The sequence below is a fragment of the Hemicordylus capensis genome, chromosome 4, assembly GCF_027244095.1.
Source record: "Hemicordylus capensis ecotype Gifberg chromosome 4, rHemCap1.1.pri, whole genome shotgun sequence".
In the NCBI taxonomy this organism is placed as follows: Eukaryota; Metazoa; Chordata; class Lepidosauria; order Squamata; family Cordylidae; genus Hemicordylus; species Hemicordylus capensis.
This window is the reverse complement of record NC_069660.1, coordinates 133,117,298-133,132,248: the sequence shown is the minus strand read 5'-3', so window position 1 is coordinate 133,132,248 and position 14,951 is coordinate 133,117,298. Positions and strand designations below refer to the sequence as shown.

The 14,951-nt window shown below is 41.8% G+C and overlaps 1 protein-coding gene across 5 annotated transcripts in view; it reads left to right on the top strand.

The window, feature by feature from the left end:
* COL11A1 (collagen type XI alpha 1 chain) overlaps window positions 1–14,951 on the top strand; it is a 382,842-nt gene that overhangs the window by 192,849 nt on the left and 175,042 nt on the right. For all 5 annotated transcript variants that reach the window (XR_008306906.1, XM_053249173.1, XM_053249172.1 and 2 more), the window contains 4 exons: window positions 2,130–2,183; window positions 8,382–8,426; window positions 11,469–11,522; window positions 11,620–11,664. Coding sequence is in view for 4 of the 5 variants with exons in the window: in XM_053249173.1 (XP_053105148.1) it covers window positions 2,130–2,183; window positions 8,382–8,426; window positions 11,469–11,522; window positions 11,620–11,664 (198 nt within the window). In the remaining variant the exon portion in view is untranslated. The remainder of the gene's footprint in view (window positions 1–2,129; window positions 2,184–8,381; window positions 8,427–11,468; window positions 11,523–11,619; window positions 11,665–14,951) is intronic.

Sequence of the window (14,951 nt, the reverse complement as noted above, 5' to 3'; positions counted from 1 at the left end):
GCTTCTTCTTTATCCATCCTTGAATGATCTAAGTTGATCCAGGATAATGTGTGTCACAGTGCTATAGTACATAGCCAATCATGCTTAGTTATGTGCTGACATCACTAGAGGTGCTGCTTAATTTTTCTCTTGCCAGAATTCACAGCAGAAAGCATAGTCATGAACCATTCCTGATCCCCAGCATATCAGATTTTATAAAATAAAGTTATTTATACAGATTGGATCCATTCCATATATTTATGGGAAAATACATGTGTAAATGTGTACTTTGCAACATATCATTGCACCGGCTGTTTAGTTAGAAGATACAAGAAAAGTATTGGAAAAATAAGCAGGTGGTTCTGAACTACCCCTGCTACTGCCAGAGTCTAAAACATATGCCCACATTGCTGTGCAACTGGGCTGTTCCACTATTACGTTAGGAATAATGCAAGTCATGTTGCAGTGTGTGATTTTGTAAAGGTAAGCAGCAGTGGAGCAACCCTGTTGTGCAGCAATGTGGGTGGATGTTTTAGACACCCACAGTAACACGGGCCGTTCAGAACCACCCACATTATCGTTCAGGACATGTCAACCATATGTATTTGAATTAAGAAGGGGTTGGGAAACCTGTGGATTTTTAGTGGAAGAGAGAAGAATAAAAATTGGAGACAAATGGACCAAATTCAGACAGAAAAGAAATGGAACCAATCCACCCATTCCTAAAATTTGTGAAATGAAGGTTATTTAAAAACATCAAAGCTTTCTGAATTAATTGAATGGGTGATCTCAGCCAATCAGAGTACTGATTGCCTCTTCTCTACATGAACATATCCATCTCTTTACAATGATCGCCAAAAGAAGGAGGTGTACTTTGAAAGTGATGAAGATTTCCATAAATGTGCTCCCTTTTTTGCTCCTAGTCTGTATATCACAAATTAAGATATTCAGAATGCAGGACAGGAATTTTTCTGTTATGGAAAGTTATCCGATTATGGATTCTGTTATCTGATTTCCTTTCTGTATACATTCTGTAGACAAATGAAAGCAGTTTTGTCCAGAAAGGCATTTTTGTAAAGCTGTCAACTATTTTGTAGATTTTTCTATCTGTAGGTTTTATTACAAAACATTAGCAGTTTGATGTATTTGTAAGAGACAATTCAGATGATATGTCCGTCAGCCTCTCAAACGCATGGGTGAAAGCATGGGCATTCATACCTGCCTCCAATCCGGCGTACCATCTTGTTACTCCCCTTCCATTGGGGAGGGGGTGGCTTGTTTAAACACTCTGCCTGTATGTACCAAAGTTCAGACAAACCATCCCCTGTACAGTTCAGTGGCCAGAAGACAGCACACTTGATGTGTTCACTCCCTGGCATCTCCAGGTGGGTCTGGGAGAGACTCCTGTCTGAAACCTTGGAGAGCAGCTGCCAGTTATAGATAATACTGATCTGGCTGGACCAATGATATGACTCAGTATAAGGAAGTTCCTGTGTGTTTTTTTGGGGGGGGAGATAAGAGCACCCCCTCCCCTTCCATGTTTTTTAGAGGACCAGTGGACATATTACCCAAATATGGCCCATATCAATAACATTCAGCAATCAACAGTGAATATCGACATTAACATGTGAGTGGTACTAATCCCAGAAAAAAAAGTTAATGTCTGAAAATTCAGATATATACCAGTGGATGTTGAGAATAATCACCCAGTTGTCTTCATTCAGTAATCTATGTCTGAAAACTATAGACATATATATCTGTTTACAAACATACACAGGTTCATGTGGAATTGTCAACACTCAATATGAATGATGAGAATTCTCACCACTTTCAGGCACTCGTGATATTTTTCTATTTGGCCTGGAATAGTGGGATACAAATTCTGTAATAAACACATGTATTAAATTATCTTATTATGAATCAAGATAACTCTTCCATTATGACAGCCCATATCCAAGTGAGAAATTCCTGAGTTTTCATTTGGCTGTTGCGTTCAAAATGGAGCTTGCCAAATCTGAATTTGGCACACTATTCTTATTGATTGCATTTTTTCTTTGTTCATAAATAAACTTCTGCCCATAGACATTTGCAGTCTGAGATACCTTATCAGTTGATTGCTTCCTCAAAAGTGTGTGTTCCTCTCTCTTCAGGGACCACAGGGCAAGCCTGGCCTTGCTGGACTTCCTGGTGCTGATGGCCCTCCTGTAAGTAACATAAGACTTTTCCATTTTTATTTTGCTTGAAAAAAAGAATCACTTTGCAGCTCCATGCTCATGAATTTCAACAAGGAAATTGCATCAGTGATAGGGAGCAGAAATTGTAAAACATATCCATTTTCATTATTTGTACTTGATACATTATTTCTTGTCTAGGGCTTTTAAGTTTAAAAGGAGCCACAGAAATGGCAGATGAGAAATTGCAGTGACACTGAAGTAAAAAAGTGTTAAGGTTTAACCTGTTTGGTCTAGTACAGATTTAAAGGATGAGAAATGAGGACGATGGGAATACTAAAAGAGAGTTATATTTTCAGTTAATGAAGAATTCTTGTTCTGTTCGCAAAACTTTTTTATCCAATTCCTTTGGGGGGTTTCAGGACTTAACTTTCTGAGGCTAAAAAAATGTTCTTGTGTTCTAATCCACAGCCAAGAAAATGAGATTAGAAATGATTAACCCATTTTATCACAACAAAGAACATCACAAATACTAACAATTTATTACAGCATAAGCTTTCTTGGGCCAGAGCCCACTTCATCAGATGCATAGTGGTTACTTAAATGGGTAGATTATTGGATTGTCACTTCATTAAATAGATATTAATTAACCATTTGATTAATTGGTTGATTACAGCTTCATATGACTAAACCAATAGTTGACACAAAAACCATTGTCTGTTTTTAGATTATATGCATGCTTGTTCTCATCTTAGAGGAGGAATTCCCTCTTGTGTGTGTGTCAGAGAGAAAGGGGAATGCAGCTTTTAAAATACTTGCTATCTACAGTTTTCATAAGTACTTGATTGTGTGTGTGTGTATCTAGATAGATAGATCTTTTGGGATACCTTTTTAGTTGATCAAAAGATTTTTGCTTGACATCCAAACATTGCAACTCTAATCAGAGCAGGATTTGCACTTAATTTATTGGGATTTGGCTGCTGCTGGCACATAGGTGTGAGGACCGGTTACACTACTCAAGTTCAAAAAATGATTGTTAGATCAATCCATCGATTGCCTTTGTTTTAATGCTTACCCAAATCAAAATTTGTCTTTTTAAGAGATTCTCTTTTGGAGTGTTCTCCTTGAGGAAAGATTCTCCCCTATTTGATGTGGGGAGGGATTCACCCAAGAAAAATGTTGGAAGCAAAACTGGAAAGACTGTTAAGGGGGCCTACAATAACTTATTTTTGACAGTGGCAGTGGGTTCATTTCTAAGGCATATGTCATGATGCATAAAATGTCTTAAAATAATACAACTGCCCTCCTGCTTAACTCCATTTTATGTATGCAGCTGCATTTCTGCTGGCCTCATCCCACCCCCCACCCCAGAATGCACTGGGAGCAATCCTGTGTCACAATGTAGTTTTATTCCTCATTACATCCCAGAAAAAAGAATAGCCCAATCAGCAGGAACTGATAACCAGTAGGGACGTGCGAAATCGTTTTGGTGGGGCAGGGAGTGGTACCTTTAAGTATGAGTAAAGCAGGTCCTTACCTGCTCCTCTGCTGCCCTGCTGCTTTTCTGGGTGCCCCACCAAAACATTCGTGCACATCCCTAATGACTGGTAATTCAAGCATGGTTGAGCCACCACTAAGTGGCCTTTTAAAGACTCTGAGAAATTGGGGTCAGAATGTTCATTTGAGGACCCTCCCCCACTTTCTGTGCATTCCATTACATACACAGTGGAATATAAAGTTGTGCAAGAGCACGGTTGCAAAAGCACAAAAATTTCACAGAGTTGCATGACAATGCAACCATTATTTATAATGGCTGCACTATCACACAACTCCATCTGCAGAATTTTGCGTTTGCACAGCTGCACAGACATTACATTCTACCACAAGTGTAACATTGCACAGTATGTCAACTATTGCATCCAGTGTCGATATAGTATCTCAGAGTACTGAAATAACTGTTGCTCGTGGTTATATTTTAACTGATTAGTTGTATTGCTTTGAATGGAAAGGATACATCTGATCATTTCAAATACTGAACCATACTTTGGATGGGGTCCCCCTCATGTGTGGTGTCCACAACAATTCTTCTTCTCTCCCCTCCCCACTCAAAAAAATAAATCAGTCCCTGGCCCCATCAAGTAAGTGTTTTACAATTATTTTTAAGGGCTTGCCTAACTTGTCCTTTTAATTTTAATGGGACTACCTTGAATTATTTCCCTCATTGTGTCAGCAATATTGTTAATATTGCTCTATTATTAAGAATAATAATTCTATAAAGTAAGCAATGGAGATTAGAGACAGTAGTTGACATCCTGACCATGAAAGCACAGCATTAGAAGGCTCTGTGGGGACATGCCAGGATGCTTCACACAAGTCCTCCAATCCTCTTAAACACATGTTGTTGCATCAGAGTGCTAATCCTTCCAAGCACTGTTCATGCTCCAAAAGCACTCTGTAAGGTTGGAAATATGTCACTGACCCTCAGCAACATGTTTCCACTCTTACGGAGTAAGAGTTCTGAAGCGTGTGCGGCACTTGAAAGTATTAGCCCTCTTGCACAATAGCACACACATAGGAGGATGGGGGAGTTGTGCAAAGGTTCCCAATGCATCCCCACAGAGCCTTCAAGGGATATACAAAATGTTTTGAGCTCAAAATGTTCCGAGCTAGAAACGGACCATTCCGAGGGTTTTGAGCCCAAAACAAAAAACACCCTTAAAATAAAGGGCCTATTCCAAGCTTGAAACTGAAAAGCCCTGTTTCAACTTGAAACATTTTGAGTGTTCCAAGTGCCATTTTGGAGGGCTTTCTTTCTGGGGAGAGCTGGTTTATCAGTTGGGGCCAGTGAGTAGACCAGGCCTCTTAGCATATCAGCCCACTTCAGAGGACTGGTCTACCGGGTAGAACATTCCTTCAAGGGGCACTGGTGCACAAAGTCCGGAGTGGAGGCCTGGAGTCCGGAGTGGAGGCCAATTGGTAGACCAACTCTTCCTGGAAAAACAGCCCTCCAAAATGGTGCTTGGAATGCTCAAAACACTTGAAACATTTCAAGTCTGTTTTGTTGGAACACCCAGCTCAGCTGCTGTTTCGATGAAATATTCTGAGGATTTGCATTTCATTTTGAGCTTGAAACGAAACACAAATTCTATATCGTGGACATCCCTAGGGCCTCCTAACACAGGGTGTCAGCGACTCATTTAGAAGAACACTGAAAGTAGTTTGAAGTATTTCATAACTTCTTATTGTATGAACATTTGTTTGGTTGAATAGGTTTTGCAAGTCTTAGAAACAAACATTGCAAACATATCTAAAACTTACTAGAAGTGGAGTAAGGGTATGTAGGGACCAAGAGGAAGGAGATTCCAAGCTATCTGATTTTAATGCTGAAATATCTCCTGAGACTTTGCTATTCACAACCTCTTGCAACACCTGCCCACTTTGGAACTTTTAATTCTCTCAAGCAGGCAGGGCAATAGGCTGCTTGTTTGCCTGTAGGAGAGTGAAATACGGTGTCACAGTTATCTGAGGTGAAAGACTACCTCTAAGATGAACAGGCTCCAAATCAGGAGGCTATTATATTCACAGCTCTCCAGATCAAAGAGGGAGGTGGGCCAGGGGAAAGCAGGCAACAAATCACAGGCACAGAAGGGCCCTGGAAATGGCATAGGTCTGTCTGTGTGTGCCTCTAGTAAATATTACCGTGAGGAGCAATGCTGATACTTATCTGGAATTCAATATTATTCAGACTTGAACTGTAAATATATATTTTTCATTATCTTGTATAAAATATTTCATAGTATATACTTGTGTCTTGAAAGAGCAATGGGCAGAAGGTGGTAACAGTATTTTGAAAATATGCCTTGTAAAGCATTTCATGCATCATTCTAAGAGATAAAATGTTTCATAAGAGGTTTTCTTTGGATTTTCCAAAATGTACATTTTCCCTGTAATTCCCCCCCCCTTTGGAATTTTTGTCCCCCCTTCCCCCACACACTTCACATTTATAGACTTTTCACCCAAAATCCTGGGAATCTTAGTTTGAGTATATTGAGTTCCCATGATCCCTCTTCAGTTCAGAACTACAGTTCCCAGAATTGCCCAGAGGGTTTTCAGACAGCAGGCTTTACCACGGGCTTACCACAAGGCTTTACTGCGGGTTTGGGGCATAACGGATACTCCGACGCAAAACCAGGATTTTTTTTACCCCAGACATAAATTGGGCTAGATCGCAATAAGGCGGGAGAAACCCAAATCATGTGTGAAGTGCTCTCTGAAATATTGCATGGAGTTTGGGTTAAATCTGGCCAATCTGTGAACTGCACACCCACCCACCCAAAGTAAAGTCGTGGTAAAGTTGCCATCTGAAAAAGATCCAGGGGAGAATGAATAACTGTTAAATTGGTTTGAGTCTGTAGTATACTTTCTCTTTTGCTGTTTGTACAGATGGAATTAAAAGAGAATATAGCATAAAGTCCACTCAAATGTGAATCTTTGAAGGATGAGAGAGGTGATAAAAATATGTGCTAAGATAGGAAGTAAAGGAAATTAGTGTATTAAATTGAGAAAACATTCTCAAGCAGTTATGAGTGGTGGGTCACAGAACAAAATTAGTAATTATTCTGATATTCTAAAAATGCTATATGGACAACAAAAGTAAAGATTAATTATATTGTTCAACTGCATATGGATTTAATCCAACCAGGGGGGAAATATCCTGCCTATTGATTTTTACATACTATAAAATATTTCCATTACTGTTTGCTTTCATTTTGTTCTGTCATAACTTTAATGGTGTGTTTAGTGTAATGTTTGGAGACAGATAAAAATAATCAATTCATGTCTTCCAGAGAAAATGCATTGAGCAAGGAAACTCTTGAGTGCTTTATGTACTCATTTTTTCCCTATAGTGATTTGGATCTAAAACAAAACAGCAGCCTCAAAACATGTTCTTTACTTTGAATGATGATTCATGATTTCAAAGAAAGTCACTGAAAAGATGTAAAGCTATCAATGTGATTAGATTAGTCTCTTGATTGATCCCCCATAGCCTTTTCAAACTGCTTTAAGGATTTCCGCATGAAATAGAAACTTGTGTCTCAGGTTAGAACTTGACATTGCCAAAGTCAGCATCATTATATTGCCTCTTCTTGTTTTCCCTGCTAGAATGCAGTAAATAGCACTTAGCACTTACATTTATATACCGCTCTATAGCCGAAGCTCTCTAAGCGGTTTACAATGATGTGACATTGTAAATACAACTGTATGATGTGACATCATTGAATTGTGAGTATTCCCACCCCTACAAATGGCAGCCACTGAATTGGAGAGAAGGTGGGGAACTTGCAAAGTGATGACATCACATCATTCTCCTCTTTTGTGTGATGTTATGAAAGGCAGAGGAGAAGGAAGAGATGTAAGATTGCTGCTTTGGCCAAAGCTATAGATGCACCATAATATCTAGTCCAATCTTGATAAGGATTTGTGCAAAACTGAGCAGGTGAACTGGTGTAACATAGACTGAACAGGAGAACTGAAGAACTTGTTTCTAAATGCACATTTGTGACCACTTTTAATTGTGGCTGGAGTCTCTTTGCCTTTTAACTGGTTTTGCACAGTAATCTGGGCATATTTACAGAAGGTTTAGAAAGGATTAAAGGAAGTACTTCCTGGGTAATTAATCTATGAAATTCACGGCTGCAAGATATGGTGATGGCTGCAGGCTTGGATGATTTCAAAAGGGTGTTAGACAAATGCATGAGAGCTCTTTCAAAGGTTATTGACCATGTTGGCTTTATGGAATTTCTATGATCTGTTGGCAGTTGGTATCTGTTGAATACCAGCTATGGGGGGTGGGAGGAGCAGTAAGGGACTGCTGTTTCCTTCATGCCCTGCTGATGGGCTTCCCGGAAGTACCTCGGCAGCCACTGTATGAAGCAGGATGCTGGAGAGATTGACCTTTTGTCTGATGCAGTAAGATTCTGTGTTCTTAAATTTTCTACAAACTTGAATCTGTAGCACCAGCTGCCTTGACTTCCTGGAAACTGTAGCTTGGTGAACTGCTAAACATTCTATTAGAAATCTCCAGCTTCTGGGAAGAGTTCCTTGGGAACTGGGAAGGTTCCCTGGGAAGAGGGGATGGCTATTGAACCTTTTCAAGTCCGTAAGGTAGATATACTGATAACCAATCTGTATAACAGTGTCTCTTCCCACCCCCGTATATTTTGTAAATAGGGTCATCCAGGCAAAGAAGGACAATCTGGAGACAAAGGAGCCTTGGTATGTTTATGCTTTTTCACTATGCACATATGTACATAGAATGGTATATATGAAGGGATGCTGTAAATGAAGGTCATGGAAGATAGACATGTCGAGTTCTAATCAGAATGGCAACATTTCTTCCTCCATTGAGAAGTATACATTATTTTGGAAATAGGATGGATGTTCACCAATAGTGGGAAGATGTGCTGAAATATGAGCTTTCCCTCTCCATGGCATCTGCTGCTTTCACACTTCCTTTCTTAAATGGAGTATTCTTTGATCCTCTTGCCTCCTCTTCCTCCTTTCTTCAGTTCTACAGCTATCCCTATCACCATATAGGAAGGCTGTCTCCCAGATGAAAGCCCCTTGTTTCTTTACTTCTCTTTTCTCCTCAGCTTTCTTATGCTACCTCTCTTACCATTGCTGGTGAAATGATTCTGTAGGAGAAGATAGGAAGATGCTCAAGCTTGCTTGCTTGCAGGCAAGTAGATCTTCATTTAGACAGATGCAGAAATCTGTATTGACAAGTATGCAGCCATAACAGAATGATGCAGTACATTTCAGGTGTGAAAGAAGTGAATGTTGGGAGTTATTGTATGACTCTCTGTGTGTGCATGCACATACAATAATTAATAGATTAATAGAGTCAGTGCTCTATTTCCCCCTCCATTCCTCAGGAGAGTTCACACATATACCTTTTTAAAAATGCTACTTTATAGGGAGGGGTTAAGTCCCCACACCAAGACCTCAAATGTGTCAAATGTCTTCCCCCTTAGAAACACAAAGAGGTGAAAAGACCGGTGAGAAAAATAAAGAGTTTGACACCATTTCCCCTAAAAAGCAGGAGGGTTGTGACTGTCTTGTGGAAGTATTCTTCAAGCTGAGACATTTCCCACTCCTTTTTCCCCAATCCCTCCTCCCCTTCTTTGCCACTGAGTTGCATTAACTCCACCCATCTGCTTGTATCTTGACTGCACTCTGAGTCCTTGAACATTCAGTCCCATTGACTTACATGGGGGAGTTTTAGGGGGTTTTGACCACCTTAGGTACTTTTCTTCAGATTTTATCAATATTGGTATACCTGTGGGTTGCCCTGAGTCTGCCAGCAAGTAACTTTTATTGCCTAGTAACTGTTATTGCCATATACTCTAGTTATCCATTCATAAGGATAATTTTCCAGCTCTTTCGGAAATAGGTATAAGATATTGTGGTAATGATCTATGAGCAAAAGTAGACATGTATCCAATGTCCTACTTGTGGATCGTTCCTGCAAAGTCTATGTGGATATTGTGGGCCAGCACACAGGCCTTTGTCATGTTTCCCCACATATTTTTCTTTGTAGGGGGAAAAGGTATTACATCACAATTGCCCTATAGAGTTGGAAAACAGTTTTTGGATCATGTCCAGCTTTCAGTAACAGCAAATTTGCTAAGATATAAACATACCTGAGAAATATGTAACAAATCTCACTGTAAGATATTCCCCTTAGGGAATGTGGCCGCTCTGGGAAGGTTCCAAGTTTCCTCCTTGACATTTCCAAGATAGGGCTGAGAGAGACTCCTGTCTGCAAGCTTGGAAAAGCCTCTGCCAGTCTGTGTAGACCAGGGCTGCTCAACTTAGGCCCTCCTGCAGATGTTGGCCTACAACTCCCATAATCCCTGGATATTTGCCACTATAGCAGGGAATTATGGGAATTGTACTCCAAAAACAGCTGGAGGACTGAAGTTGAGCAGCCCTGCTGTAGACAATACTGAGCTAGATGGACCAATGGTTTGACTCAATATAAGGCAGCTTCCTATGTTCCTGTATCTCTTCTTTAGAAAACTCTGGGGAAGGAGGTTACATATTTTATCTGGGCATCTTGTTCCATCAGCTTATTCATCTCACAGTTCCCAAGAATTTCAATATTTTGCTACAAATCAAACCCATGTTTTCCCCTCTCATCTTTCCTCCAGCATGCGAACATATTTCATACTATCAGGACTGCACCTCCACCCCCACCCCCCAAAACCAACAAAACCAACAAACAACTTTAAAGTTTGCACCAGGACATTAGATTGACTGTGCATATTGTGAATATTTTTGCTTCTGCCAGTCATAAGGGATGGTCAAGGATTTAAGCAGATCAGTGAAGCATTACTGCTCCCTGCCCAGTGAAACCCCACATATCCACCCACTTACTGGATTCTGAAATGTCACCAGGCACTGCCCCGCTTTTTGTTAGACTTACCACTGAAGAGTATGATGTGCTTCTGCACTTTTGCACAGAAGACTCTTAGAGTGAAATACGCTGGGAGCTAGGATGACATTGTGAAGTAAGACATGTTGAATTGCAATCTAAACATATTTTGAATAATTTACAAGCCCAGTTTAACATATATGAACAGACTGAATGGAACATGAATATGTTTGCAGTTCAGTACATTAAAAAAGTGTTGTAAATCATTCCTCCGTCAAAGGAATGCAGTGTGGTGTAGTTTAGAAGAGGTCAGTGCTCCCCTCCACTCAGATTTTGGTTTTAGAGTTGATATGTATAGGACTTCCAAACACATGCCTAAAGACCTGTGTGTGCATGTGTATATGTGTGCACGTGCACACCATGTTCTCTTTTAAATGAAACAATTTTTACAATTTCCTCATAGTGAAAAAAGGCACAGTGAATAGTGGCCTGGTGGATTAATTAAATAAACACCGCTTGTCAGGTGTGTTAGCCAATACAGCCATATAGAATGACAAACTGTATCTATATAAACATTTGGAGGCATGTTTGCTGTCCACCACTTTCCTAGAACACCTTGGGTCACCAGACACTGTTGCACCACAGTTCTCATCATCCCCTGCGACAAGGCTATAGCTGCTGGGGATGATGGGCATTGTAGTCCAAGGTTGGGAATCACTGTTCTAGAACAACCAAATCTTTGGAAATATGCTAGAAATTGTCATTTCTTATGTAATCAGAAAAACATGATCAATGTTGGAAGATAAAATTTTCATTATTCAACAGGTGTATGTGTATTATTTTATAATAATCTAATGCAACTATAATTCAATGTCTTTTAGGGGCCTCCAGGTCCTCAGGGTCCAATTGGCTATCCTGGCCCCCGTGGTGTAAAGGTATGGGTAACAGAAACTCTTATTCATTTTGGATAAATAATTGTCCCCATAGGAGTAATCTTTCTGTTAACTGACCTAGTAATTTTGTGTTTGATAGGGAGCTGATGGTGTTCGTGGTCTAAAAGGTGGCAAAGGAGAAAAGGTAAACTTCTCATTTTGTCCTCCCACCCCCCCTCCCACCAGTTGTTTATCTTGTAGTACAAAAGAGACAGGAACTGTATTCAATATTAATGGGAAAGCTAGTTGAAATCCAAGCACCATGGCGTGTTGATGGTCCTATATAAATAACTACAAAATTATGATGATTATGTTAAGGAGCAGTGTACATCTCTGAAGACAGATTAGTATATCATTACTACAAGGCAGAAATTAGTTCTGAATGCAAACCTGCCATTATACCAGAATTATTTATGAATGGTAACTGGGCTTCAGAAACAATACCCTCACATTTTTAAAAAATACACCAGCATTAGCATTGGAATATTCTAAAAATACGAATGGTGACATTCAGATACTACTTTGTCACAACAGTGGTATGTTAAGATGTACATGTAGGTCTCGTTCACACATGCAGCCTGACTGCTTATTTTCTCCACTCACTATATCTTGTACTTGATATCTTGTCCACCTGAAGAGTACACAACCTACAGCAGCTATCAGACATGACACAGTGGACTGGTTCAGATGGACTGCAGAACCATGGTTGAGCCTGGTTCTGTGTGGCCTAGTTTCCTGAGGCCACACAGAAATTCCTAAAATTCTTCACTCCTCCTCTCATGCTTGTGTGTGAGCGTCTACCTCCAATTTAGGTTACAATAAATCATGACATCTGAACTGACCAATTTCAATTTACTGTAACATACTTACCTGAAAGTAACTATACTCTGTAACTTACTTTGAAACTTGGTTACAGATCATTGTTTGTTTCAAGTAAATAGGTTAGAATAAACATAGACCAGGCAGTTTGGACGTCACAACCATTTTGATTTATTGTAACCTATATTGAAGGTATACACTCACTAGGGATGTGCACAAACCTCAGTCTGTGCACAGGTTTGATTACAAGCTGGTTAATGGTTCTGCAGTTCAGGGTGGTGTCGGGAGTGGTGAGTGGCACCTTTTAAAAGTGAGTAGAGCAGGTTTTTACCTGCTTACTACTGCTCTGTGCAGCTTCCTGATACTGCGGAGAGCCTCCAGTTATCTTGGAGGTACGCACATGACCTCTGTACATGTGTGGAAGCCATTTGAGTGGTCAGCAACACCATGTGCACGCACTCATGTGTGTGCTGCTGCACCACCGCTGTGTGTGGGCTGTTGGAGGGAGCATCGCAGCAGCAGGAAGTGGCATGGAGTAGTGGCACACAGGTTAGGACCTGTTCTGCCCAAGTCAATAGCTGTCCATGAGGTACCATTTCTCAGCCAGCTGACAGCATCTCAACCATCCCAGTACTTCTTGGAGACACAACCATGAACTAACCGTATTAACATGGTGGTTCTCTGAGCATATGTGTCTTCTGGCACCAAAAAGAATGAGGTTCTTTTGTCTGGCTTAGAAGTGGTACACAGTTCTATACAGGCACACTGCATTTAGTTTATGTACTCAGGACATGAATTAGCACAATCCAAGCTCAACTAGTGAGAGTTGCATACCACTCTTAAGCTGGTGAAGAGCACCTCACTCTTCTCAGCATCAGAATGGAGAGACATATCAGGGGCTGCTGTGCTGATGAAGAGGCATCTGAGGCAGCTCTTGAAGAAGTCATGTTGATGCTGGCTGGCTCAGAATTGACACTTTGCTCAAATGTCCATGGCAGAGCTATTTTTTTTTAGTAAGTCCTCAGAAAGCACTGCTGTTCTAGGCCCAATGAGATACTGCATGGGAGTTGTAGCCTGCCATATTTTTTTACTATCTGCAAAAGCAGCTTTGGGGTGTCCCCATTTGGACTAGAGTTGTAGTGTGGAAAGCAGGGCGTGACTCTTCCCCACCTCCAACTGGTGAGTTGCATCCAGTTAGCCATCAGTTGTCCGTGGTAACAAACAGCTCTTAAATGAAATTTATTTTGTAAAATCTGTTTCAACAGTATCGTCACTATGGAGCTATTCTGATGATCAGTGGAAAGTGGGCTAAGGGTGCTTAACCCGCTTCCCACCAATCGTGAGATTCACTGGGCTTGCAGCCGAGCCTGGTTGAGTCAAAGCGGGTCACCCGCTTTTGTAGCCCTCCCCTAAGCCCGTGTTAGCGGAGCGAGCTCTCTGCTAACCTGGGCTTCCCGATCGTGAGTAGCTGCAGCGTGGCTCTGTGCCGTGACTACTCATGAGTAGACCCCCGGAGGGGAGGCGAAAAGCTGCCTCCTGGCTCCAGGGGTCTCTCCAGTATGCCCTGCACACTCGTGCAGGGCATATTTGAGCTGGGGGTCACGTGGCCCCCAAACTCCCCAGCCCCCACCGGCTCCGTCACGGAGCCGGAGCAGGCAATCGTGTGGGCAGCCAATCTGGCCACCCAGGGCTCCCGCCCTGATCATTTGCGGGGAGAGCGGGCTTAGCCCACTCTCCCCGCTGAGCTTCACAAACTGATGTTATTCTACACAAACATGTAGTTGCCTTCCAGTACAGCGGAGGGGAGGGCATAACATTGGGCGAGAGTAAATGTCCTTCTGTGGCTTGGGGTGTCTAGCTGTGACAGATACACCGTGTATCTGTCACAGCTGTATCTGAGGCTTTCCGGGGATAGGAAAGTTGGAACCCTGCCTAGATCAGCCTGGCACTCAGTGTCCATTATCCTCTGTTTGGTGGCCTTGGTTCTACTGAGCTTCTTCCCATTTTGGCTTTGGGATTATATGACATTATGAGGCACTTCACACAAGCAGTGTGAAGCACCAGAACGGGTTTAGTGGGGAGAGCGGGCTTGACCCACTCTCCCCGCACATGAGCAGGCAGCCCTCCTTGGCTGTCAGATCAGCCGCCCAGATGATTACCACCTTCATCATGGAACCGATTGGGGTGGCAGGGTTCAGGGACCTCCTGGCCGTCAGAAGCCCCAGAATGCCCTGTGTGAGTGCGAGGGGCATTCTAGGGAGCCCCCGATGCTGGGAGGTTTGTTGTAGCCTCCCCATTGGGGGGCTTTGCATGAGTCACTGCAGTGTAGAACTGCACCACAGTGACATGACCAAAAAAAACCCCACGGGGCTAGCAGATCACACACCCCACTAACCTCATTTTTTCGGGAGGAGCATTTAAGCTGGCTTGCAGGCGGGAGCCACTCGGCTCCCACACGACCAGCCAAAACTGGGCTGGGCTCCCTTTGCCTGGTTTCGGCTGGTTGTGAGAATAGCGTCTATCTCTTGTTTGGAATTTCCCCCCAAGAATCAAGTAATGAACTTCTGCATTGGATAGTCAGGATAAATGCACTTTCTCATTAAAACAGCTGCC